This window comes from Nerophis lumbriciformis, linkage group LG21 (assembly GCF_033978685.3).
Source record: "Nerophis lumbriciformis linkage group LG21, RoL_Nlum_v2.1, whole genome shotgun sequence".
NCBI lineage: Eukaryota > Metazoa > Chordata > Actinopteri > Syngnathiformes > Syngnathidae > Nerophis > Nerophis lumbriciformis.
In genome coordinates, this window is record NC_084568.2 from 30,532,501 (window position 1) to 30,560,000 (window position 27,500).

Here is a 27,500-nt window from a genome sequence, read left to right on the forward strand (position 1 = left end):
TTTCCAGAATTTTATCGTAAAAAACACAATGGTACCGATTTTAATTTACAGTAATGGACTGTAAAACAACCAAGGATTTTACAGTAAAAAAAAACAACCCAAAAAACAGGCAGCTCACTTGCCAGACTTTTACTGTAAAAATAACAGTCATACTGTTTTTCACAGTTACAGTAATGCACTGTAAAAACGACCATAATTTTTACAGTAAAAAAATGGCAGCTCAGTTGCCAGGATTTTGACATCAAAAAACAAATAATAATAATAATAATAATATTAAGTAGCTTATGCGTAGTAATTGTGCACTTTTGACTTTGTTTTGATCAAACAAATGGTATGTAGTAAGAGAAGAAGGAACTAGTTGAAATACAGTGTTGGTATTGTTAAACCATTAATAGCACATTGAAAGATTTTCACTCTATAGGTTGTATTCACATGATGTTGAGGCTGGAAGTGGTGGTCAAGCGAGCGAATGTTGGCAAAGCCTTCATTAAGCCTTTCTGGAAGAAAAAATGTCCTATGTTTGTGTTGTTTTCAGCTGTGCGAATCGTTCAAATCGCAAAAAGGATAAACGTTTCTTCAGAGTCCCTGGAGGGATGGGAATTGACAAGATTGTTCCGGTTTTGATTCCACTTTCGATTCTGCTCAACGATTCGGTTCTCTTATCGATTCTTATTTGGGAAAAAAAGATTAGATGTAAAAAGATGTACCGTATTTTCGGACTATAAGTCGCAGTTTTTTTCATAGTTTGGCCGGGGGTGCGACTTACACTCAGGAGCGACTTATGTGTGAAATTATTAACACATTACCGTAAAATATCAAATAATATTATTTAGCTCATTCACGTAAGAGACTAGACGTATAAGATTTCATGGGATTTAGCGATTAGGAGTGACAGATTGTTTGGTAAACGTATAGTACGTTCTATATGTTATAGTTATTTGAATGACTCTTACCATAATATGTTACGTTAACATACCAGGCACGTTCTCAGTTGGTTATTTATGCCTCATATAACGTACACTTATTCAGCCTGTTGTTCACTATTCTTTATTTATTTTAAATTGCCTTTCAAATGTCTATTCTTGGTGTTGGCTTTTATCAAATAAATTTCCTCAAAAAATGCGACTTATACTCGAGTGCGACTTATATATGTTTTTTTTCCCTCTTTATTATGCATTTTCGGCCGGTGCGACTTATACTCCGAAAAATACGGTATACATCGCACTGGAGTATAAGTCGCATTTTTGGGGGAAATTTATTTGCATTTTCTGCCGGTGCGACTTATAGTCCGAAAAATACGGTATTAGTATCAATTTAGTTAGAGCTAACGTGAGCTTGCAAAGCCAACAGTGAGGTCTTAAAGGGGAACATTATCACCAGACCTATGTAAGCGTCAATATATACCTTGATGTTGCAGAAAAAAGACCTTTTTTTTTTTAACCGATTTCCGAACTCTAAATGGGTGAATTTTGGCGAATTAAACGCCTTTCTATTATTCGCTCTCGGAGCGATGACGTCACAACGTGACGTCACATCGGGACGCAATCCGCCATTTTCTCAAACACATTACAAACACCGAGTCAAATCAGCTCTGTTATTTTCCGTTTTTTCGACTGTTTTTCGTACCTTGGAGACATCATGCCTCGTCGGTGTGTTGTCGGAGGGTGTAACAACACGAACAGGGACAGATTCAAGTTGCACCAGTGGCCCAAAGATGCGAAAGTGGCAAGAAATTGGGCGTTTGCTCCGCACACTTTACCGACGAAGGCTATGCTACGACAGAGATGGCAAGAATGTGTGGATATCCTGCGACACTCAAAGCAGATGCATTTCCAACTGGACTGGACAGATCAGCTTTCAGGAAAAGAGAGCGGATGAGGGTATGTCTACAGAATATATTAATTGATGAAAACTGGGCTGTCTGCACTCTCAAAGTGCATGTTGTTGCCAAATGTATTTCATATGCTGTAAACCTAGTTCATAGTTGTTAGTTTCCTTTAATGCCAAACAAACACATAGCAATCGTTGGTTAGAAGGCGATCGCAGAATTCGTCCTCGCTTTCTCCCATGTCGCTGGCTGTCGTGTCGTTTTTGTCGGTTTCGCTTGCATACGGTTCAAACCGATATGGCTCAATAGCTTCAGTTTCTTCTTCAATTTTGTTTTCGCTACCTGCCTCCACACTACAACCATCCGTTTCAATACATGCGTAATCTGTTGAAACGCTTAAGCCGCTGAAATCCGAGTCTGAATCCGAGCTAATGTCGCTATACCTTGCTGTTCTATCCGCCATGTTTGTTTGTATTGGCATCACTATGTGACGTCACAGGAAAATGGACGGGTGTATATAACGATGGTTAAAATCAGGCACTTTGAAGCTTTTTTTAGGGATATTGCGTGATGGGTAAAATTTTGAAAAAAATTCGAAAAATAAAATAAGCCACTGGGAACTGATTTTTAATGGTTTTAACCCTTCTGGAATTGTGATAATGTTCCCCTTTAAGAGACACATAGCCTAGGAAAAAAAACTTTTGAAAATAGATTTTTTTAGTAAGTGTGTGGAAATTACACAAGAATGTAACATTTCATAAAAAAATTTAAACATTTAAGAATCTTTGTCATCTCCCTAGAAATTATACCTTGCAAAGGTTTGTTTAGATTTACAAGTAAAACTAAAATAATGACACATAACATGCAACGTGGAATATATCAAACCTGCAAACAAACATGCAACTTATCTCCGACTACAGTTGAACATTCCCCTACTGAAGGAGCATCGATGTGGCAAATTTCTGCAAGCTTTTGACCACAAACTTAGTCACTGCTCGATGACATTGCTTGTTCCTATACCAGGGGTCGGCAACCCGCGGCTCCGGAGCCGCATGCGGCTCTTTGATCACTCTGATGCGGCTCAGCTGCATACTTGCCGACCCCCCCGATTTTCTCGGGAGACTTCCGGATTTCAGTGCCTCTCGCACACGTAAGTGACAGCAGGGCATACTTGGTCAACAGCCACACAGGTTACACTGACGGTGGCCATATAAAACAACTTTAACACTCTTACTAATAATGCGCCACACTTTGAACCAAAACTAAACAAGAATGACAAACACATTTCGGGAGAACATCTGCACCTTAACACAACATAAACACAACAGAACAAATACCCAGAATCCCATGCAGCCCTGACTCTTCCGGGCTACATTATACACCCCTGCTACCACCAAACCCCGCCCCCACCCCAACCCTGCTCCCTCACACATCAACCCCCCCCCCCCCCCCCCCCCCCCCGCTCTGTGCGTCGGTTGAGGTGGGCGGGGTTTGGTAGCGGGGGTGTATAATGTAGCCCGGAAGAGTTAGGGCTGCATGGGATTCTGGGTATTTGTTCTGTTGTGTTTATGTTGTGTTACGGTGCAGATGTTCTCCCGAAATGTGTTTGTCATTCTTGTTTGGTGTGGGTTCACAGTGTGGCGCATTATTAATAAGAGTGTTAAAGTTTTTTATACCGCCACTGTCAGTGTAACCTGTGTGGTTGTTGACCAAGTATGCCTTGCTGTCACTTACGTGAGCAAGCAGAAGCCCCGAACAACGTGTGGCTGGGCCGGCACGCTGGTTGTAGTGGGCGCTAAATGCTGTACCTTCACGGCACGTTCAAGAGAACAGTTGCCCTGAAATTCGTAGTTTACCGGAAAAATCGGGAGGGTTGACAAGTATGACGCTGTCAAGCGCCATTCATATAAAACCTGCGGGCCGCACTAACATTCAATTTTCATATTAAGGTGTGGGCCGCGTGTCTGAGACCCTTGGTTAATACATAGCACAAAGCAAAAAAAAAACTTTGTATGCAGTGTTATTTCATTTTAAATTTAGATTTTTGTGGCTCCCATTGTTTTCTTTAATTTGTGAAACTGGTCAAAATGGCTCTTTGACTGGTTGCCGACCCCTGTCTTATACGAACCGTATCGGAATCGGTAGCAGTAAACCATGATTGGAACATCCCTAATTATTTGGATTCCTATTTTTTGGGGTTAATTTGAAACATTTTGTAAATTTGTGCGTAAATAAAAAGGCCACACTTGGAATGCTCGGTGATATCACACACACACACACACACACACACACACACACACACACACACACACACACACACACACTGCAGGAAGTCACAGTCTACATGCCCTCTGTGGCTTTTTTCTTGTTTTCATTTCTCTGCATCAACAATCCTCTCTGCTGGTAAATGTTGCAGAAGCTCTCTCTTCACTTGTTGTATCAATTGTTAAACACGCGTGAGCTATCAAAGGCCACTTTGAAAGAAAACCGTGAAAAAGGGACCTGCTTTAACACACACACGCGCTAAATAAAGTGGATCGCTGGCTCCCATCCAAACCGGAACCCAACTTTGAGGGCTCACCTTGGCGAAAGTGTCTTCAAGTGTGGGACGGTAAAAGTTTCATTCACGCGGAAATATCAACAGCGTGTGTCATGCAGGCCAAGGAGATCCATGATGTCATCACGAGCCCACTGTGCCCAGTGTCAGGGTGTTTCTATGTAGTAAACACAACTGAAATACTCATGCCCTGTCCTGTCCCGTGTGCGTGCGTGCGTGCGTGCGTGCGTGCGTGCGTGCGTGCGTGCGTGCGTGCGTGCGTGCGTGCGTGCGTGCGTGCGTGCGTGCGTGCGTGTGTGTGTGTGGGTGTGTGTGTGCGTGCGTGCGTGTGTGTGTGTGTGTGTGTGGCACAGACAGCACAGTGACCTCATCCTTGGCAGCTGTTTCATGTGCTCCCATTTTCCCCTCACTGTCTCTGGATGGTTGAAGTGGAAGAGAGGAGGGCTGGTGGGGGGAAAAGAGTCGGCTCTTGAAGAAATATTGTGTAACTTGGAGCAGATAGCAATATTGCCATGGAGGGGGGTGATGTCATGCTGCAAACACGATGCCTCCCTCTCTCTCTCTCTTTCTCTCTCTCTCTCTCGCTCTACCTTCTCTCCAAGTGGAGGAGAAATGTGAGATGGGGATAAACTAGCCCGTATATTTGCTCAGATGATGTGAAAGTGTGAAGATATCAAGCATAAACCAACTAAATTGTTCTTCTCCCTTCACTATTAGTCATGTTTTGTTTATTCTGGGGAACCAGCCTGCTCCACAGTAGACATTTGATTGTTGTATATTTATACGGGAGCGCTCTGCTGATTTTTCTAAAGGACCTTCTGCAAAAAAGCCAGTCTGAGAACATCCCTATGACAGCAAAGGTGTCCAAAGTTTGGCCCGGGGGCCATTCGTAGCCCGCAGTACATACAAAAACTAAAAAAATGATAATAAAAGGTGGAGTAAAAGAACAAACAGGTGAAATGCTACGGGAAAAAGTTGCAGTTTTGACTTTAATAACACAAACTGTTTTAAAAAAAAATAAAAAATAAAATAATGAATCAAAATCAATGGTGTAATGAATTATCGACCTATTCAAGGCTACAATTACTTCACATCCAAAATTCCACTTTGAAATTTTATTTGGGGAACATATTGCATATTTTGGGTGTCTGCAAAATGAAAAACAACGTTTTCTTTCGCAAAAAGGGCATAAAATAAACATAAAAAAACTAAAAATATATGTAAATGTATGATTTATTTTTAACACTTTTATGAGTGTAGCCCTTTTTGATCCCCAATAATTTTAGTGTTATTTTGTTTTGTTTTTTTAAACGGTCATTGCTCAAAAATAATATTGATTCAATGTTTTTCTGAATTGTTGAGCTATTTAAGGCTCCAATTACTTCACCTCAAATATTCCACTTTAAAACATTTTTTTGGGGAAAATATTGCATATTTTGTTTTATTGCCATAAAAAAGTGGTTTCGACAAAAAGGACATAATACATTAAAATAAAATCATGTATACAGATAGACTTGAAGTTGAGCCAGAGATTTAAGCGTTGTGTAAATAAAATAAAAATGACATATTTTTAACACTTTTCTGAATTTGGCCCTTTTGGATTTCCAAGAACTGTAGTTTTTTGTTTTTGTTTTATTCCCAAAAACTTTTATTGCTCAAAAATAATAATGAATTAAAATTAATGTTGTTATGTAAGGGATAAGCGGTAGAAAATGGATGGATGGATGGATTATTGACTTATTTAAGGCTCCAATTATTTCACATCAAATACCCTACTTTCAAACATTTTGGGGGTGGGGGAATTTGCATATTTAGTTTTTTTGCCATAAAAAAGTGGTTTTGACAAAAAGAGCATAATACATTGAAATAAACAATCAACAAAAAAAACCTTCATATATAGAGATATACCTGAAAGATGATTTAGAGATATAAGCGATTTGAACGTTGTGTAAAAAAAAAACAAAAAAAAAACAATAATAATATATGACTTATTTTTAACACTTTTATGAATGTGGCCCTTTAATTTTATTGTTTTTTTCCTCCCCCAAAAACTGTCATTGCTCAAAAAATATTAATTGAAATCAATGTTGTTATGAATTATTGACCTATTTAAGGATCCAATTACTTCACATCAAATATTCTACTTTAAAACATATTTTGGGGAAAATATGTTCAATATTTACTGTATTTTGGTCATTTCAATTATTGTCGTAACTGACTTCTTCCGCGCATTTTTCCGTTTCCATAGCAGCGCATTTCCGACTTCCTGCAACAACGTATGGTCCTACCTCCAGAAACAGACGCGTGTGTGTGTTCTAATCATGGCAGATTCAGTAAGAAACAACAAAGATGACTATTTTTGGACAAATGAGGATTCACAACCTTATCTTTTTTAATCTTAATATACTGAGGATGAACTGCTGCTTTTAAAAGCCAGCACAAAGGAAGTGTGAAACATGGAGCAGACGGAAGCCGATAAAGTGAGCTGAAAGCCACTCAAAGCTACAAATGTGGAATTTGGATACAAGCTATTTCCACATAAATGGAGTGCTTACCCAAATAAACCGGAAAAACGTCCCCGGCCAGCTGTACTAAAAGACAACTGTCCATCGAGTGAGCCGCACTTTATATTGATCAAGATACACGCAGCACATCATGCGTGTTATTAAACTACAGTACACATGCTGTCTGGCTAGCTGTGTACAAATAAAACATGAAATAATACTTTACAGATAATGCAATAAGATTGTTCAAATTTCCCACTTAGTACAGATTGGTGTCCTATCGCATTGTGTTGTGCAATATAAACTCAAACGCGTTTTGCGTTGTTGTAAAAGCTAGCTTATCTCTCGCCGTAGTTCGCTTTTACGGCTAATATATGCCGATGTGTTACTACGCTAGAAAAATAGTTCCTCAGTATTTGCTCTTACGATAACAATGTTGCTACAGCTTGGTTATTATACAGGTTACAGAACGTAAATTAAGTATTGTTAGCGGTTTTTGAATGTATTTTAAAGTGTTTTAGAGATAGAACTGATTGCTCCCATTAGCTGCATTGCTAGCCACCAAGAACGAGCCGAATCTTATATGTTAGAATGCAAAAAAAACCTTTTGTCTTCTTGTCTCTCATAAAGTGCAGTTCCCCTTTAAGAGACTTCTCTATGACTTTAGCTACAGACTTCTTCTGTTTGTTTGCAAATGTCATTACTGCCACAAGTGGTGGAAAAGTGTGTTACAACTGGGTACCGCTGCGACCCATACGGACCACAGTTGAGAAACACACTCTCTTTGGTGAAGAAACACTGCTCTTTAGAACAGGAGCAATATTGTGTTTTTAGGAATTTGCTTCAAAAATATCTGCCTACCTAGTTTTGAGCGGAACTGGGCCTGGTAGAGTGTCATTCCCGGACCGGATTTGGCCCCGGTGCCGCCAGTTGAAGAGCACTGACATACTGCAATATTTGATCCTGTCTGCCCGGTATTTGTTTGGAAGGGCTCTTTGAGGCGAGGTGCTTGCCGAGTTGTATGCTTATCGGCTGTTACTGTTGAGTTGCTGTCTAGGAGGCTCAGAGAGGGGGGGAGAATGTGCACCCACAGGTCATGACAACTTGTTTACATTTTGCATTTTCATTGTGACAGCAAGAATTCACACGTTGGATTCGCCAGCCCGACATTTACAAACACTATTATTTGACTTTAAATAGAGGGATATGCTAGTTGTTTCATTGAAAAGTGGTGCTGTCAATAATTCCATCCATCCATCTATCTTCTTCCGCTTATCTGAGGTCGGGTCGCGGGGGCAGCAGCCTAAGCAGGGAAGCCCAGACTTTCCTCTCCCCAGCCACTTCGTCCAGCTCTTCCCGGGGGATCCCGAGGCATTCCCAGGCCAGCCGGGAGACATAGTCTTCCCAATGTGTCCTGGGTCTTCCCCGTTGCCTCCTACCTGTTGGACGTGCCCTAAACACCTCCCTAGGGAGGTGTTCGGGTGGCATCCTGACCAAATGCCCGAACCACCTCATCTGGCTCATCTCGATGTGGAGGAGCAGCGGCTTTACTTTGAGCTCCCCAAAGCTCATAACCATAGGTGAGGATGGGAACGTAGATCGACCGGTAAATTGAGAGCTTTGCCTTCCGGCTCAGCTCCTTCTTCACCACAACGGATCGATACAGCGTCCGTATTACTGAAGACGCCGCACCGATCCGCCTGTCCATCTCACGATCCACTCCTCCCTCACTCGTGAACAAGACTCCGAGGTACTTGAACTCCTCCACTTGGGGTAGGGTCTCCTCCCCAACCCGGAGATGGCACTCCACCCTTTTCCGGGCGAAAACCATGGACTCGGACTTGTCAATAATCAGTTTTTAAAAATCAGATGAATCAACCTCAAATTTTTTGAATAATCGCGATTATTCACATTAAAGTACTTGTTTGCTTCATTTGAATTAACTTGATAAAAGGCCGATATTTTTGCACAAATGCAATTTTATTGTCGAAATGTCACAACCTTTTTTGAATGTTTAACTTGAATGTCAAACAATTGATCGTTTTTGATAACATTACAAAATAAAAGTATGTACTATGTTTTGTGCTGATATTGTATCGGATTAACATCGGTATCGTCCAATACACAAGGCTGCAATATCCGTATCCGTATCGTAACTGAAAAAGTCAAAACTGTATACATTGTGTCCACTTCCACGCACTGTCAAGCAAGAACACTATGACTTTTGATTGACACATGATACAAAAAGCTTGCAGTAAAAGGAGCCATTGCTGCACAGTTTTGTTTTTTTGCACATCCTCTGAAGTGTTTTGCAAAACGGAACTTTTTCTTTCCGGAATGTCTAACCCTGACAAGAGAATTACAATTTTGGACCCGGGGTCTTCAACCTTTTCCAGGCCAAGGACCCCAAAACTGATGGACAGGAGGGGGAACCTATGAAACTATGATTGTATTACCGTATTTTCCGCACTATAAAGCGCACCTAAAAACCTCCAATTTCCTCAAAAGCTGACAGTGCGCCTTATAATCCAGTGCGCCTTATATATGGATGAATATTGAGCCACAACAGGTCTCGCAACTACGGTAACTACGCCGACTTCATTTCCCCCCTTCTACGGCTGCTTACCGTAGAAGAAGAAGCGCTTCTTTTTCTACGGGGGAAAATTAAGTTCCGTAGTTGCGAGACCTAAACTTTATGTAAAGACCCAAAAATGGCTCCTATTAAGAGACACGCTTACGAGGCAGAGTTTAAACTCAAGGCGATCAGTCACGCAGTAGAACACGGGAATAGAGCAGCAGCGAGAGAATTTAACATTAACGGATCAATGGTGCGGAAGTGGAGGAAGCAACATGATGACCTGCGCCAAGTAAAGAAGACTAAACAGAGTTTCCGAGGGAACAAAGCGAGATGGCTACAGTTGGAGGACAAACTGGAACAGTGGGTTGTTGAACAGAGAGCAACAAGTAGAAGTGTCAGTACAATCACTATTTGTTTTGTTGACATTCCCTTTAGCGCAGCTCCATCTAATAGATGCATAACGTAACCCCAGCCTCTACTGTAGCGTCTATTCCAGGGGTGCTCACACTTTTTCTGCAGGCGAGCTACTTTTCAATTGATCAAGTCGTGGGGATCTACCTCATTCATATGTATAATTTATATTTACTTATTTATGAAACATACGTTTTTGTTAACAAGTTAAAGGTGTTTAATGATAATACAAGCATGTTTAACACATCTAGTTAATATTGTTAATAAATTAAAGGTGTTTAATGAAAATACAAGCATGTTTAATACATATAGTTAATATTGTTAACAAGTTAAAGGTGTTTAATGATAATACAAGCATGTTTAACACATATAGTTAATATTGTTAACAAGTTAAAGATGTTTAATGATAATGCAAGCATGTTTAACACATATAGTTAATATTGTTAATAAATTAAAGGTGTTTAATGATAATACAAGAATGTTTAACACATAGTTAATATTGTTAACAAGTTAAAGGTGTTTAAAGATAATACAAGCGTATTTAACACTTATAGTTAATATTGGTAATAAGTTAAAGGTGTTTAAAGATAATACAAGCATGTTTAACACATATAATTAATATTGTTAACAGGTTAAAGGTGTTTAATGATAATACAAGCATGTTTAACACATATAGTTATTATTGTTAATAAGTTAAAAGTGTTTAAAGATAATACAAGCATGTTTAACACATATAGATTCCTTTCTTTCATGAAGACAAGAATATAAGTTGGTGTATTACCTGATTCTGATGACTTGCATTGATTGGAATCAGACAGTGGTGCGGATAAGGTCCGCATTTTCGAATGGAGGAGAAAAAAAGTCCTCCTTTCTGTCCAATACCACATGAAAGTGGTTGGTTTTTGGCATCTTATTTATCCAGCTTCCGTACTCCTTTGTATACACTTTACAAGAAATACATTGTCGGCAAACTCCGTAGCTTGCTAGCTTGTGCACGCCAGCTTTCTGAGACTCTTATTTTGGTAGCGCAGGCAGGATGAAGCAGCGCTTTTATTGTGCAACTGTGCAGTCGGTCTTTGGAGTTTTGACGACAGGTACGGCGCCAGAGTCTGTTGAAATAAAGTGTTTCTCGCCTTCCAGTCGGTAATTTTAATGAGCTGGCAGCAGCCAGCGTCATCTCAGAAGACCCTCGGGTGCCGTGAATGTCAATCAAGTGACGAAAGTGACGTCATAGTGAAGATTTATGATCGCTCATTTTTAGGACTATTTTTTTAATGCCTGGCTGGTGATCGACTGACACACCCTCCGAGATCGACCGGTAGCTCGCGATCGACATAATGAGCACCCCTGGTCTATTCTATGCGCCTTTTCTATGCACGTTTTAAAATAGGCCATTCATTGAAGGTGCGCCTTATAATCCGGTGCGCCTTATAGTGCGGAAAATACGGTAGACATCAAACTGCTCCTAAAAGTCACCTTGATATTGTGCCATGCTAACGATATTCAAATAACAGTATTGTGCAGCTAACAGCTAGCTGGCAACTAGTGTGCTAATCACTTTCTGACAGCTAACAGGCTAATCGCTATCTGGCAACTAGCACAGCAATTACTCGCTGACAACTTGCACGTTAATCCTCCTGTAGCATGAATATAACACTATGTTTATTCATGTTATTTATCTACATTCAACTACACGACAGCGTGTTGGCTCAATGTTCAATTCCATTTAAAGACATCTGCATTTGTGAAAATATTGCAAGGGGAAATATAAAAAATATATTTCACGCTCCCTGAATCCCCCACCTCACCTCTGCGGACCCCTCCTTGAAGACCTCTGCTCCAGACAGTATCCTTAACACGACTCGTACTTATGCTTCATTACAGAGGTCCAAGCAGATGATGAGCCATCATTACCAACACCATCACCCAGTAATGGTCAACCCTCCGAGCGCCATGATGGAGATGATGTCACAGCGCCACCAGGCTCCTCCACTACAACACCACCATCACCCGCATCCTCAGCTGACATCCCTCAGCTACCAGCAGCGATGCCATCCACAGCACCTCGGGAGCCCCCAAAGCCACCAATCTCCCCCCTCTCACCACCCCCAAGGGTCACCTCCCGGCTTTCCCCCGTCTGTACCTGCTCAGGTATGACTCTTCATCCCCATCTTGTCGAAGACCTCCTTTCTGAAAAACCTCCGCGTCCACAGGTGTCGCCCGTTCCGCAGCAGCTCCACCCCTGCCAATCGCCGCACTCCCAGCACGCGCTGCAGTCTGGTGGGAGCTGCGGCCGCCGCAGGCGGAGCTCGGAGCAGGACCCCGACGAGCGCCGGCAGAAGTTTCTGGAGCGCAACAGAGCGGCCGCAACGCGCTGCAGACAGAAGAGGAAACTATGGGTGTCGTCGCTGGAGAAGAAAGCCGAGGAGCTGACGCACAACAACCTCCAGCTGCAGGTGGGACACGCTCTTCTCTTTCCGTCACCTGCGCACGACTTCACCGTGTCTTCTCCTCCGTAGAACGAGGTGACGTCGTTGAGGTCGGAGGTGGGTCAGCTGAAGCAGATTCTGCTCACCCACAAGGACTGTCCTGTCACAGCCAGGCAGAGAGAAGCACAGGGGTACACTAGTGAGTAACCCCCACTATACCCAGCTCTGACCTGCTATTGTCTACACCTGTGACCAAATACGCTGTCCATAGCACGTGATGGACAAACGTATTGGGATAACTGGCCATTACATTACCCTCTATGGCAGGGCTATTCAACTGGCGGCCCGGGGGCCAAAACCAACCCGGGAATGACACTATGCCGGCCCCTCAGTTCACTTCCTAAAAAGACTAGAGTGCTCCTGTTGGACCACTGCAAATACATTTGCAGAACCTTGCATTGACATTTGAACCTGGCTAACAGACATAGAACACTGGCGTCCAAACTCGTGACTTACATAACTGAGGAGTTCTTCTTTAAGTCCTCTCCTTTTCGGCAGTTATCGTTTTATTGTGATTTATGTAACTAAGGCAGGGGTCGGCAACCTTTACCACTCAAAGAGCCATTTTGACCAGTTTCACAAATTAAAGAAAACAATGGGAGCCACAAAAATCTTTTGTAATTTAAAATGAAATAACATTGCATACAAAGTTTTTTTTTTGCTTTGTGCTATGTTTAAACCAAGGGTCTCAGACACGCGGCCCACACCTTAATTTGAAAATTGAATGCTAGTGCGGCACGCAAGTTTTATATGAGTGGCGCTTGTCAACCCTCCCGATTTTTCCGACAGACTACGAAATACGAGGCAACTTTTCTTTCGAACGTGCCGTGAAGGTACAGCTTTTAGCACCCACGACAACCAGCGTGCCGGTCCAGCCACACGTTGTATGGGGCTTCTACTTGCTCACGTGTGCGACAGCAATGCATACTTGGTCAACAACCACACAGTTTACCCTTACGGTGGCGATATAAAAAACTTTAACACTCTTACTAAGAATGCGCCACACTGTGAACCCACACCAAACAAGAATAACAAACACATTTCGGGAGAACATCTGCACCGTAACACAACAGAAACACAACAGAACAAATACCCAGAATCCCATGCAGCCCTAACTCTTCCGGGCTACATTATACACCCCCGCTACCAAACCCCGCCCACCTCAACCGACGCACGGGGGGGGGGGGGGTTTGGTGGTAGCAGGGGTGTATAATGTAGCCCGGAAGAGTCAGGGCTGCATGGGATTCTGGGTATTTGTTCTGTTGTGTTTATGTTGTGTTAAGGTGCAGATGTTCTCCCAAAATGTGTTTGTCATTCTTGTTTGGTTTTGGTTCAAAGTGTGGCGCATTATTAGTAAGAGTCTTAAAGTTTTTTTATATGGCCACCGTCAGTGTAACCTGTGTGGCTGTTGACTAAGTATGCCTTGCTGTCACTTACGCGTGCAAGCAGAAGATGCATATAACAAAAGGCTGGGCTGGCACGCTATTTGTACAGATTGTAGAGGGCGCCAAATGCTGTACAATCATGGCACGCCCTTATTATTATTGTTAGGGTGAAAATCGAAGAATATTAATCCCGGGAGTTTTCTGCGAGAGGCACCGAAATCCGGAAATCTCCCGGGAAAATCGGGAGGGTCGTCAAGTATGCAGCTGAGCCGCATCAGAGTGATCAAAGAGCCCATGCGGCTCCGGAGCCGCGGGTTGCCGACCCCTGAACTAAGGTGTTGCTGTAGCTTGTTTGCTTCACATGCGGTCAGCAGTCGTTTGTTCAACTTCCAGGGGAAATTCAAATTGTTTTTAAAATTTTGTCCAATTCAGATTGTTTTTGCCAAATCCGATCTTTTTAGTGGGCGTTCGCATGACAACAAAAAAATTTGATTTCTAACGTGAATGCAACCGGACCTGCATGTGGACATGACGTCGCACGCACTGCAGTGTTGAAGGAAGTAAACATGGCTTTCACTAGTCGGTCTCAGTTCTGACACATTTGTGGCGATTTCAGGGATTTTGTGCAAAATCAAAGTCAACATTTTCTGAACAGAATTATTGCACATGGAACATTATGATGGATGAGGACCAGTATTTTGGCTCTGGCAATTTTGCGGGGTATTTTGCCTTCATGTCTGCTTGAAGAGCCTGTCTGTGGGCGAGCAGTCAGACAGGATTGGTGGCACTTTCACGCGAGTTCCTAAAACTTTTTATTTTCACCTGTTTTCTGCTCCGTTGTCGACAGTCTATTTCGGCGATTAATTATGACACTTATCGCTATTTGATGACATATTAGTCAAATGAACGCGACCTGAAAGTTCAGACTGCAGTCACATTCGATGCATATCCGATTTATATTCACATACGGAAGGGGCCTGGGTCGGATTTTAAAAATTTAGAATTGAACTGTTCACATTGACATAAGAAAATCAGATAAGGGGCAAAAAAAATTGCAGCGCGAACAGGTCTAAGACAAATTGAACAGTCCAGTTGCGATCGATTGAACACCCTAAGACTACCATGACCTGGATGAATGAGACCATCCATAAACGTGCTACTCTTGCACCAAAAGGGATCGTGTGCTTCTCTGGGCTCGCCTCTTTTGGCAAATAACTATGACACTTCTCGCTATTTGACGACGTTTTAGTCGGATGAACGCAGTCCGAACGCATATCCAATTTATTTCCACATACGAAAGGGGCCTGGGTCGGATATGACAAATTCACAATTGCAATTTTCATGTTGACATGAAAAAATCCGATACAGGTCGAATATGGGCAAAAAAAATCAGAATGGACAAGCGGTATGAACAAGGCCATAAACTCATTACATGCAAAGTGAAATATGTCAAGCCTTTATTTCAGATCATGTTTATCATTATGGATTACAGTTTTTAAAAACCAAAAAGCGTCTGAAGTTTTTATAAGCTGTGAACCTTAATCATCAAGATTATATCAAAAGAAGGCTTGGAATATCTTGAGTTGCATGTTATGATCCTGTGTCATACTTTAGTTTCACCTTGTAAATCCAATTACTAGAATAAACCAACATTTTCACGATATTCAAATATTTTGCGTTTCACCTGTATTTATTTATACTAGTGGTGTTCCTCAAGGTTCCATCTTAGGTCCCCTTTTTCATCATTTGGGCTATTCACTTGGTTCAGTTCAAAAAATGTGTGAGAGACTGACCTTTTTGCAGCATATTCTTAAAAACACAAGAGTACTTTATCTTTGACAAGAATTTTGTATACATGTCATTTTTATTATTATAGCCAGACCTGTGTTGATTTTCGTACCTGACTGTTTCGGCTACGGTTTCTACACAGGTCTGTAAGAATAAATAGTACATCATTCTTAGAAGACCTAATGAACCTAATTGGAAAAATAGTTTTTGTAGAAAGTCATTCAAAAGAGCAGAAGATTCTTGTTACAAAATAAAGAGACCAAAATCAAATGTGTACTATACGCTGGTTCTTCGTACAAAATAAGTAATAGTGAAGGGAGAAGTCCCACCCCAAAACAATGGAGTTGAATATCCCTGCTCTATGGTAAAGGAATGCAGAATGCTGTAATTAATTGCGAAGATCAGCACTTTTATTCTGATGGGGCTTGGTAATCGCTGCACTCGCCGTTTAAATGAGACGCTTTAAAAAACAAAACATTGCACTTTGTGGCTTCAGTCAAACTGGCCATTACATTCTTTCATCGCAAATTGAAATGTGTGCCATTTTTCATACTATTTTTGTTGTTGCCTTTTTAAATGTTTGTACATGCACAGTACTCATTTTTTTATATGAATAAAAGAGATATTTTTTGCCTTATTGGATTGAAAAGGGATTGTTGTTGTTGAGCCGTCGCACCACAAAAAGGAGCACAAGCAGGACAACCCACGCAGGACTTTGATTGACAGCTGTCTCTGTTGTCCAGCAGCAGGGGTGAGCCCGGGAGGAAGTCCCACCCCTGTAGATTCGTTGCGTCACCTGCGGGCCGTCCAACACAACAGCATCACCACGTCCTCGGCGGGAGGCAACACGCAACAGTCTGCACGCTAGAGACTTCTTAACATTGTTTTTGTTGGTTGTATTTTTCTACGAAAGCCTTGCCCTCTCTGACCTATGCACACTTATTTCATGCTCCGCCATCTTGCACTCATTTTGAAACATAGATACTATAAGCTGGTATTTTAAACAAAGCGTATGCAAGTGTGCACCTTTTGCCTTCTTTTCCAATGCAGGGGCAGCTTATCAAATAGTAATATTTTTCTACTTCATATGATAATTGCATCATAATCTAACCCCAATATGATGCAGTATCTCTTTTCAGGCACTTTTTAAAAAAAAAAAACTAAAACTCCCGGCACCTCCTGATCTACACTGTAAAAATGACCAGGATTTCACAGCATTTAACAGTATGTTTTCGCAGTAAAATCCTATTGTCAAAAATGTACCGTAACATTACAAGAAAAACAACTGATGAAATGTAAAAAATATGACATTTATATTTCACAGCAATTAACAATAAAATACTGTAACCATAGTCCTCTGCACGAATGACTGTAAATTCAAACGGATGTGTCTCCTCGTGTGGTTCTGTAGACTACTCTTGTAGCGTAAGTATGCGGTTAAAAGTAATTAATAGAAAAAATAAATTTGTGACATAACAGCATAGGGTTGTAATTTTATTGTGATGAACTAACATAGCAGAGCTTAGTTGTAACTTTTCAGTTATAGTGTACAAAATATGGTGAAAATATTGATGAACATTTCTTCAAACCCTGTAAAATCCCAGCTTTGCAGTTAGAGTAAATTGCTGTAAAGATATTTAACACAAAATGCCTGTAACTGCTACTGTGAAAGTAATTATTAGCCAGTAATTTGCTGTGAATTACAATGACATTTTTACAGTGTAGTATAATTTAATTTGCACTTGAATTACTCTTTTTGTACTGTAAAGATGGTGACAATCTCTGTACTTTTAGTCTGTAATAATAATAATAATAATAAAAAATACTTTTGTGCTTTTTTTCCCTTCATTGTTTCATGTGGAGTGTACTGCAGGGTGCTCACGACTCAACAGTGCCCTCTAGTGACAGCTTGTGATATTGTTACCCAATACGCCAGTATGAGTCCATTGCCTGAGAGAGTATATAGAGTATTTCATTTTGATGAAACATATTAAATGAACGTCTCTTAAAAAGTGGCTGATGTGCACTTTTATATTGCAGGATTTCAGAAATAAGGCCAGCTTGTCTGAGAAACAATGAATTTATGTGCATTTCATGATCAAAAGGTCAGGTTTGATTCCAGCCAGGACATAAAACTGCACTCCAGCGACATACTTTTTCTTGTTAAAAAAGCCTTAAGAACGACATTTAAGAGAGTATAACACACAAAACTGTCCAAAAGACAAGAGGATGTCTGTAAAAAAATTCAAAACTAGCACCACAGTTGAAATCGGCGATCGGTCATTCATGCACACTTGCAGACCAAACATGACAAAAGATAACACGAGCAGGTGGGAGGAAATGTAAAAAAGCACAGGACAAGGGAAGAGGATGTAAATGTTTTTTTGCCTTCCTTTGGGCTCTGAAAAAGCCCCGATGGCTCTATTGTTGCTTTATTGCCAGGAGAAAAACACGATACTTCACAGATCACGAGATACACGTTTAGTTGTATGTTGTATCTCACAAAGGAACCATTGTATCTTCTCAAGGGATGGTACTATAGGAATTAAACTGAGATATGACTTAGAGTAGTCAGTGTACAGCTTGTATAAAGTAACTACTGTATGATACAGGATATCGATATGGGAATTGATACTGGTACTCAAAGGTACCAATTTGCGGTACTTTTGAGTGTATTCAAATGTGTTAATAAACGTAAATTATCAACATGTGTTATTTATTTAACACAAAGCTATGCTGTTCCGTTGTCATATTGTTTTTGTACACTTCTGTGTCTCATTTGCAAGTATTATAGATTTTGTATGCAACTGCAAGATGTTAGATGGCAGTAGTGTATGGACTACAGTGTGTTGCCTTAGCCAGGAAGTAGTCTTTGCTATTATGTGCCAGTCTTGTATTTTGTTGAGGCCTACGAAATGTTTAAACTGTAAGTATTGTACTTATTACACATCAGCTGTGTGATTGTAGCGTGCATCTTTGTTGTAGTTTTCATTGACAAATTTGGATGTGTTAAAATCACCATGTAAAATCGCAAATGCTGACTGGTAGCATACCTATGGCAAATCCAATGAAAATTAGCATTGTGCGAGCTCATTTTGAAAGTTGAGCCATACTTTAATCTTAAGCACCTACTTCTTGCTTTGTTGGCATTGAACATTGTGACATTACCTCAAGGTAGTCCGCTATGTCCACTCTGAGTGGGAAACAAGCAGTCAAGCACTGAGTGCTAGAGGCTACAACCGGACGTGACGTCACATGCTCATAGATATCGAAATATGGCATGGTTTGATTTTACGTGAATCTGTAACCAGTAGTACCGATTTACTTCGGTCGATACCTATAAAAGTACTGAATTCGGTACCCATCTATATCGAGCACGGCCTTAATCCTCTTGGCCATGGAATTCATCAATGCAGTCATGAGTGCAAGGCAACTTAGAGGGGTTTTTGGTTTTGGTTTTGGTTTTTGCCAAGGAAGGGGATCATGCTGTGCTTCACAATATTACAGTAGGAGATTCCCTCAAAACTCTCCGGTGTCAGCCCATGACATTATTTAGACAGTAACTCTGTCTGGAGTCATTGTTAGTGGATAGTAAATCTATACAAGCTGTGCACTGACTACTCTAAGTCATATGCAAGTTTCATTTCTATAGCACCATCCCTTAAGATATAATATACTGACTGGTTCATGAACTGAAAGGTGTGTACTCACTCTTGTGAAATACAGCATAATTCTACAGTTGTAGTACAACTCCATAAGGTATGTCCAAGTTTCAGGTCTATATTATTCCTGAAGATATAATGTAACAAAAAATGGTTGCTTCAATGTGAAGTCCCATGAAGGAAGCTAGTCAGGGAATCTGGGTTAGTCATTGTCTCTGCGAGAGGAACCAGTATCCTGAAAGCGGTCACAAGGGAACTCGATGAGATCTCCCAGTTCTGGTTGTATAAGACGGGCCAGGCGGCTACTTTGGTAGCTGGTAAAGTCAGCAGACACGGACGCGCTCGCCGCGTTGGGTCGAAACGGTCTCCTGGTGGAGTACATGTGGCGCACGTGAACCGCCGACTTCCTCCTCTGCAACTTCTTCTTCAGGCTCCGCCCCAGCCACACTCCTCCGATTACCAGCAGCAGCACGGCGTTCCCGGCCACAGTAAGAACCGTCAACAGTTGTAGGGCAGAAGTTGCGGAGGCGTGCTTCTCGGGAAGCGTGACCAGACCTGAGCAGTGGTCCCGGGGTGCCACTTGACACACGGAACCAGCGACCACGCCTTCCACACATACCATGTAGGTGACATCCGGGCTGAGCTCCTGCAGGGTCACAGAGCGGGATGAGGCAGGGGCGTAAACATAACGCGGGAAGCGGTCTGGTCTTCCGAATCTGTCAAACAAAATCCGATACTGGACTTCATCTAGACCTAGATTTTCCCGGGTTGTCCAGTAGACTACAACGGTGCTGCTCGTTATCTGGTCTACGGTTACATTCGTGATGACGATGTGGTTGAAGACACATGGATCTGTGACGACAGAAGGACCCCACTTGTGATACATCCTCAGAAGATCAAAGCGTTCTCTTGATGGGACTGAAGGAGTGGGGGTTCTCCTCTGGTTGCCAGCATGACTTGGTGTGGGAAAGCCCTGCTGTGATTGTGGTTTAGATTTTAGACCCATTTTGGCACGTTTCCGTGACTTGGTTCTGAGGGACTCCTTATGTTCGATAGAAGGAGACAACTCTGGTTCTTTGCCTTCTTGATCTCCTTGCACTTGTTCTTCCCTTTTCCTTCCGGTCTCATCCTGCATTATCTTGATCCACAGCTTCCCTCCCTGGCTCTCCTTAGGTTCACCTAGGCCCCTGCACAAATGAGTCCAATTACCAATGGCCTCCAGCTGGGAACTGTTCACATTGTCCAGGTATGTCCCCCTTAGAGATACTGGGTGGTGGCATTGCACAAGCACATCCAACAATTTCCCTTGAGAATGCACAGCAGACATCCAACTTTTCAGTGCCTGCATGCGACAATCACAGGTCCAGTTGTTGCCATGGAGATCTACATCATGAAGGAAGGGGTTTAGTCTGAAAGCATCCCCAGAAAGGCTGGTTAGGATGTTGTCCTTTAGCTTCAGCACCTGTAGATGTTTGAGGTGCATGAAAGCCAAAGAGTCAACATTAGAAATGCGGTTGCGACTGATGTCCAAATGCTCGATGAGTTTCAGGGGATCTAGAAGTTCAGCTGGGATCTCCTCCAGCTCATTACCATCCATGAAGAGCTCTTTGAGGCTTGATAGGCCAAGCAGAGTCCTTCTGCCCAGATGAGGAATCCTGTTGTTACTGAGAGAGAGTTTGGAGAGTCTTTGTAGATTTTGGAACATTTTATTCCCAACATGCCGAATGGCATTTCCAGAGAGGAGTAAAGTTGTCAGGGCTTGGAGATGGGAAAAAGTGAGGGCACCACGCAGGGTGGACAGCTTATTGTGAGACAAGTTGAGAAAGCGCAGGTGGGCGAGTTCAGAAAAGGCATTTTTGTGAATGTGCTGCAGATGATTTGACTCCAGGTGGAGATAACGTAGATTGGTCAAGTCCTTAAAAACGGAATCCTGCAAACTTTCTATTCGATTTCCATCGAGGCGCAGTTTAACAAGATGGTCCAAGCTGGTAAAAAGTTGCTGATGTACGTGCAGGATGTCGTTGTTGTTGACATAGAGGACTGTAAGCTTCTTCAGCGGTTTCAAAGTCCCAGCTTCAACGTGAGATAAGCGGTTATGTCCCAAGTAGAGCTCTTCCAAACTGGACAGTCTCTCAAACGCTTCACGGTGGATGTTTTGGATTCGATTGAACTGTAAATCCAACCTCACTAAGGCGGTGTACCTTGCAAGGTCGAGGGCAGAGATGTTTGCAATGAAGTTCCCTCCGAGGCTGAAGACCAGCACTTCATCCTGCTTGCTGCTGTGAGGTGGCACAGTGGGCAAACCTCGGTTGGCGCACATGAGATGCTGGGGATGCTGGCAGTCACAGCGGCTGGGGCAAACTCCCACGGCAGGAACGGAGGAGAAGGAGTAGGTGAATCCATGGAGGAACAGCAGGAAAAAATAAGTCCTCACCAGGAAATAGCCGGTATCCATCCCCACAGTGCTGGTGGCACTGGTGCGGCATCCGCGTCCTCTTTTTTTTAATTTGATTTCAGGAGACCACCAAATGCATCACTTGTTGCTGTTCAGAGGACAACACCAGACCACAGAAATGCTCCATCGCTGCAGCAACATGTAGAGCAAAGTCATTTGTGCTCTGGTGCCTTCTGAGGAAAAAAAATGCTCACCTCTGGAAAAAAAAAACTCCATCCCCTGAAGTGGTCATCTGCTGCGAATTACACACACTCACACACACACAGTTGTGGTCCCTCCTCTGCAACCCTGACAAATGAGCAAGTCAAGTTGCAGGGTTGCACGTGCACTCAAAGAGAGGGAGTTGACCGAGTTTCCTGCGCGTGCCCGAGCGCACTCACCGCGTGGATGAATGGACAAAACAGACATGGGCCTTCCCACGCTATTCAATGTGTGTATAAGTAAACAAACCAAGCCTATTAAATGCTGATTTTTTTTATCTTTTAAACTGTTGCATGAGTCAAAAGTACAATGCACAGCACATTAACAGAAAAAACACATTTAACTCATCACTGTATGGTATTAGGAGCTAAACTTAAGGGGTGCCACCTTGCAAAAGTCAAACAATTTACAGTTCAACATAAGCATTTCTCTGAAAATATGTCTCAAAAGTAAAACAAAAATGGATTCTCATTTGTGACTTCAGCAAATATTATGATAAAAGACACATGTGACTCCTTTGGCAACATTTGTTTCTAAATTGACTTTGGAGGTTACATTGCAAAGTGTGCATTATAGTGTTACTATCAAACTTAACTCAATTATCAGGTGCAAAAGTGGTACCTCAACTTAAGAGTGTTTTGAAATAAGAGCTGTTTCTCAGCTAATGGTCATGCTTCAAGTCGCAAGCTAAAATCGGAGTTGCAAGAATCCCTGCCCTTAGTTGGCATAGCATATGCCAAAGTGAACCCTGTAACATCCGCCCAAAACATCCGGTTTTACCCGCTAGCATTAGCTCATAGCTAGAGATCGACATAACTTTGTTTTTCTAACCATGGGAGTGAAGATTTGATGATTTGAGATACAAGTGTGAATAGGTTACCTCCTAAGTAGAGGTATTACTGTTTTTAAAAGCAGATTTTATTGTAATAGTGTACAAATGGGTTGGACTCTACAGTCTTCAGTTAACTAAAGGAAGCTTAGGCAAATTTTCAACTTTGTTTTCTAATGACTAAAGTACAATATTAGTAATTCTGGGGATGCGTGTCGCCTGCTCATTGTACTCCACTCAGCATTGCAGACCATCGCAAACTTTGCTAAGTTCATAATTGTGGGTCTTTTCGGTGTCGGTTTCCCGTGTACTCACTGGGGTCTGTTTGTCTTTGTTGTTAGCAACATACTGTAGCTCAAAAAGTTAAGGCCGCATTTTGATAAAACTTCCAGGAATTGTCAAAAATGGGACATGGAACAAGTGATTCGGCTTTGGGGGCGATCTAACTCACCGTCTGATTCAGGATTGTTTAATAAAGGATTCTTTACTATTGGGCGATACGGTCTGACGGAGGTCTGCGCTCGCCGATTGCTTTTATGGTTGGGTTACCAACTGCAGGAAAACGATAATCATTTGAGCTATTTGTTGGCAAGGTGAAGTCCCTTATATTGGTCTTACGCTATTCAGTTTCATAGCTCATCTCTTCATTCCTTGCCCTGCATAAGCTAGGACATCCAATAATTAGTCCTGTATGTGCACCTCGAGGGACAGAAAAAACACTATACCTTTATTTCTGAGAATGTATACTCTTCTCATTAGCACTCTTGGTAATAGAGAAAGCATGGGGTTCACCAGTGACGTGCTGGCAGGTGAGGCCCCGCCTCACCTGCCATCATGGAAAGAAAAAAAATGTAAAAAGAAAAAAAATGTATTAAATTGTTATATGTATTCAGTGATTATACTATAAAGTTATTTTCCATTTAACTTCACCAGTTTTAGATTATTTTTATTCAAAATCGCTGAATTTTCACATTTGCCGTTCAAATACTGAGAAGAGACGGTGCGGTGATCAGCAGCCAGTTGAGGCACGTCACTCAGTGCCTCAACATGGATTGCGCAATGACTCGGCTAACTGCTGGCCTGCTGTGCAGTGAGACCGTATTGCTATATGAATTATATTATACATTTCCATAGTTTAGTTAGCTGAGGTATTTAATGTACAGTGTATTTTGTCAACAACTGTATGTGTGTAACATATTTCTTGTGCTGAGCAATCAAAAAACTGCTGCGAAGACGCACTGGCTGATGCTCGCAGTAATCCCGCCTCCTGGTGCCGGTTAATGCACCTCCCGACGGGAGCGCCACACCAACCAAAGCCACACCCAAACCCTCCACGTGCAAGACCGAATCCACCCAAAAAAACTTAACAAGAAGCCAAAAAGTGCAAAAACAACAATGCTCGCACCGGAGGAGCCGTACGTGAACGACTGCAGGGACACAACATTAGGTACACCTGCAGACTGCAGCACGGATTTCATATTTCATTCATTCACAACTCCAACACGAACACCACTGTTCCCGCACTTATAAGTAAAGGTAAGACCATAATAACCTTTTTTTAATTAAACGTGCTTTTTTGTGTGCTACAGATTGTATGTGTAAAGTTAAAGTTAAGTTAAAGTACCAATGATTGTCACACACACACTAGGTGTGGTGAAATTTGTCCTCTGCATTTGACCAATCCCCTTGATCACCCCCTGGGAGGTGAGGGGAGCAGTGGGCAGCAGCGGCACCGCGCCCGGGAATAATTTTTGGTGATTTAACCCCCAATTCCAAGCCTTAATGCTGAGTGCCAAGCAAGGAAGAATGCTGATATGAGCTTTTAAACATAACCCGTTAACTGCTGCCAATCAAATGGTGAATAAGATACTCTTAAGGGTTCATATGTTTGTAAATCTGACTGTGATGAAGTCAGTGCCTCACCAGTCATAAACCTCACCGCACGTCACTGGGGTTCACACATGGTTGACATTTGTGAGAAAAGGAATTCAGGTCGTCGACACTGGAAGAAGACGTGCCAGATCTGATCTGTTAGGTTGAAAGTGTAAAAGTGTAGACCGTAATTTGGCCAAATGAGAAGCGATTGAAGGAAGTTCAGATGAAGAGTTTTTTGTCACAACATGGTGTGGACTAGCCACTGGCAACCAGCATGCAGGAAGTAAGCAAAGTTGAGGGAAATCGCTCAAATGGTTTTCAGAACCATGACTGGATGACCCTCTTAGAACAAAAGGCTCCGAGCGCCCCTCGATTGGCCTCGTTCTCATGCTCCCCTCGCTTGGAAGACATCATAGTCAGCTTTCTGAGTCGAGAGACAGAAAAATACAACCCTTGGGGAAGCCCCCTCTTTCTGGGGGTCATTTCCTGTCTGGCAACTCTTCTCTCTTGCATTCCCACCCCCTCCTCGACCGACACTTTTTGCGCATCTGCAGAACATGCGCATGCAGTGAGAAGACGTGGCATGGTGGCAGTCTGGTTTGTGTCGCAACGAGAAAGACTATAAACTAATTCATTAGTGGCGGCCTAGAGGATGGGGGGAGGTCTGTCGCTGGTGGTAATACAATTAAAAGGTGCATGGTAAGAAATTGTAAAGGCCACTCGAGAGGGCATGAGGAAAAGAAAATCAAGAGGTAAGCTGTTCTGTGGTTCACCCAGATTTAAAAAGAAGCTGGCACACTACAGGAGTTTTAAGGACCCCAAACAGGGCTGCCTGCCACAGTGCCTGAACTGGGCTGGCAGATATTTCCCTTTCTCTGCAGAGATTAAATGAGTAAAAGGAAGGCGAAAAGCAGAAAGCCATGGACAACCCAGTAGAAGTAGTAAGTAGATGTCCGATAATATCGGACTGCCGATATTATCGGCCGATAAATGCTTTAAAATGTAATATCGGAAATTATCGGTATCGGTTTCAAAAAGTAAAATGTATGACTTTTTAAAACGCCGCTGTACAGAGTGGTACACGGACATAGGGAGAAGAACAGAGCGCCAATAAACCTTAAAGGCACTACCTTTGCGTGCCGGCCCAATCACATAATATTTACGGCTTTTCACACACACAAGTGAATGAAACGCATACTTGGTCAACAGCCATACAGGTCACACTGAGGGTGGCCGTATAAACAACTTTAACACTTTTACAAATATGCGCCACACTGTGAACCCACACCAAACAAGAATGACAAACACATTTCGGGAGAACATCCGCACCGTAATACAACATAAACACAACAGAACAAATACCCAGAACCCCTTGCAGCATTAACTCTTCCGGGACGCTACAATATACACCACCCGCTACCCTGAACATAAAAGACATTAAATTAGCGTCAAGAGGCCGATATTGGGACCCTCTCTTTTGAAGGGAAGAGTCCTCCCAGATCATTTTATTCTAAAATTGTCTAAATAAAGCGAGGTGACGAGAAATTAATAATTACCAATTGATTCTACAAAAAGAAGTAAGTACAAACAATAACAGTTCCAGCGCTGGCGAGAGGACCGAGCTGTCTAAAGTCCAGAGCCGTCTCTGAAATGGTCGCTCTCCTCAAATGCTTTTATTCATCTCGCAGTTCCGCCTAGGCAGAGATTGAAACGAAAAGTTAACTTGGCCTACGTGTTGGGAACACACACTTTCTTGTCCACTCTCAGTCTCCGCACCTGATACATCCTAACACCATTAAAACTGGAGGGAATAATGTGTGTGTGCGGATAGATAAGAAACAGGGTGCCGTCATAGTTTTTCATCTTCGTTGAGAAAATCCAAGGCCAAGGCTAGTAACTTCAAAGGCGTTCCATTTTCCTCAAAAGGTGGGAAAATATTCCCCTAAAAAACGCCGACGTTGGCAATCAGGCACAGGCGACGAGAATAGCGCTGAGGATCAGCAGAACAAACCAAAACGGGAAGTGCAACAAAAATGAGACCGCTCAACAGTAAGAAACACTGAAAAGGGAAAAAACATGAACTGCTCTAATGCGATTATTTATCATTGGTCTGCGGCATAAAGGGTGTATTTGTTCATTTGGGGGCCCAAGGCAAAACTAGTCAGTGGGGCCCTCCACATAACATAAACATTATGGTTAGAAACTACCATGAGCGCTACACAATAAAGCTTGGCGAGCCGCACAATGACTATCACTGACTTTTACTACAAGGACCATGAATCGACATTTACTTAAGTGTAAGCCGTTTTTCCGAGATCATGTTTTTGTTTGGACCAGATGCCATGCGTAGCGCTATTATTGTGAAGGCCTGTAGTGTGTGAACAAGACGAGGCTAGTGTCGAGAGCTTGCACTACAATACTCACATATTTGTGATATTTGTGCATGCTGCACGGACAGCTGCTTTTGCTGTATTAATCACATACATTCGCTGTCACTGAGAAATGGGTTGACACCTTGGGGAGTTTGAATAAAAACTGTTTGCTTCCTTCCTTCTTACTTCCCTATTCTCCACTCCACCTGGGTAACTCGGCTTCTTCTTTAAAAAACCTTTCATAGCCGTGCCAGCAGGTTTGTTTTGGTCTGTTTTCCGTGATCAAGAGTGCGCATGCGCAGTAGCATAGAATAGTTAATTGCATGAAAAAGGGAGCAGGAGAGTTGTTGAAGACCATCCTGATGACTAATTCAAAGCAAAAAATAATAATTTTCATTAGACAATAGTTTTAGAGAGACATTTTGATTGTGTTTGTGTAATGGTAAGTCCGCTCCTTATGATATTACACTAATAAATATTTGTTTCGTCACCTCAGATGTCAGTGTTGTCTTTCAATAGCTTCACAGGGATCAATACTGGGACCAAAATTGTTCAACATTTGTAAA

General features: G+C 42.2%; 3 protein-coding genes across 6 annotated transcripts in view; 1 reads left to right on the top strand and 2 right to left on the bottom strand.

Annotated features, from left to right (window-relative positions):
* LOC133620854 (cyclic AMP-responsive element-binding protein 5-like) overlaps positions 1–17,080 on the top strand; it is a 40,067-nt gene extending 22,987 nt beyond the window's left edge. For all 4 annotated transcript variants that reach the window (XM_061982463.2, XM_061982462.2, XM_061982464.2 and 1 more), the window contains 4 exons: positions 11,763–12,029; positions 12,092–12,334; positions 12,398–12,506; positions 16,287–17,080. In XM_061982463.2, the coding sequence (XP_061838447.1) occupies positions 11,763–12,029; positions 12,092–12,334; positions 12,398–12,506; positions 16,287–16,408 (741 nt within the window). In that variant the 3' untranslated portion in view covers positions 16,409–17,080. The remainder of the gene's footprint in view (positions 1–11,762; positions 12,030–12,091; positions 12,335–12,397; positions 12,507–16,286) is intronic.
* LOC133620856 (juxtaposed with another zinc finger protein 1) overlaps positions 1–27,500 on the bottom strand; it is a 115,231-nt gene that overhangs the window by 68,204 nt on the left and 19,527 nt on the right. The gene's annotated exons all lie outside the window — the stretch shown is intronic.
* tril (TLR4 interactor with leucine-rich repeats) lies at positions 18,961–21,877 on the bottom strand. Its single transcript, XM_061983348.1, has one exon. The coding sequence runs from the start codon at positions 21,655–21,657 to the stop codon at positions 19,405–19,407; it is 2,253 nt and encodes a 750-aa protein (XP_061839332.1). The 5' UTR covers positions 21,658–21,877; the 3' UTR covers positions 18,961–19,404.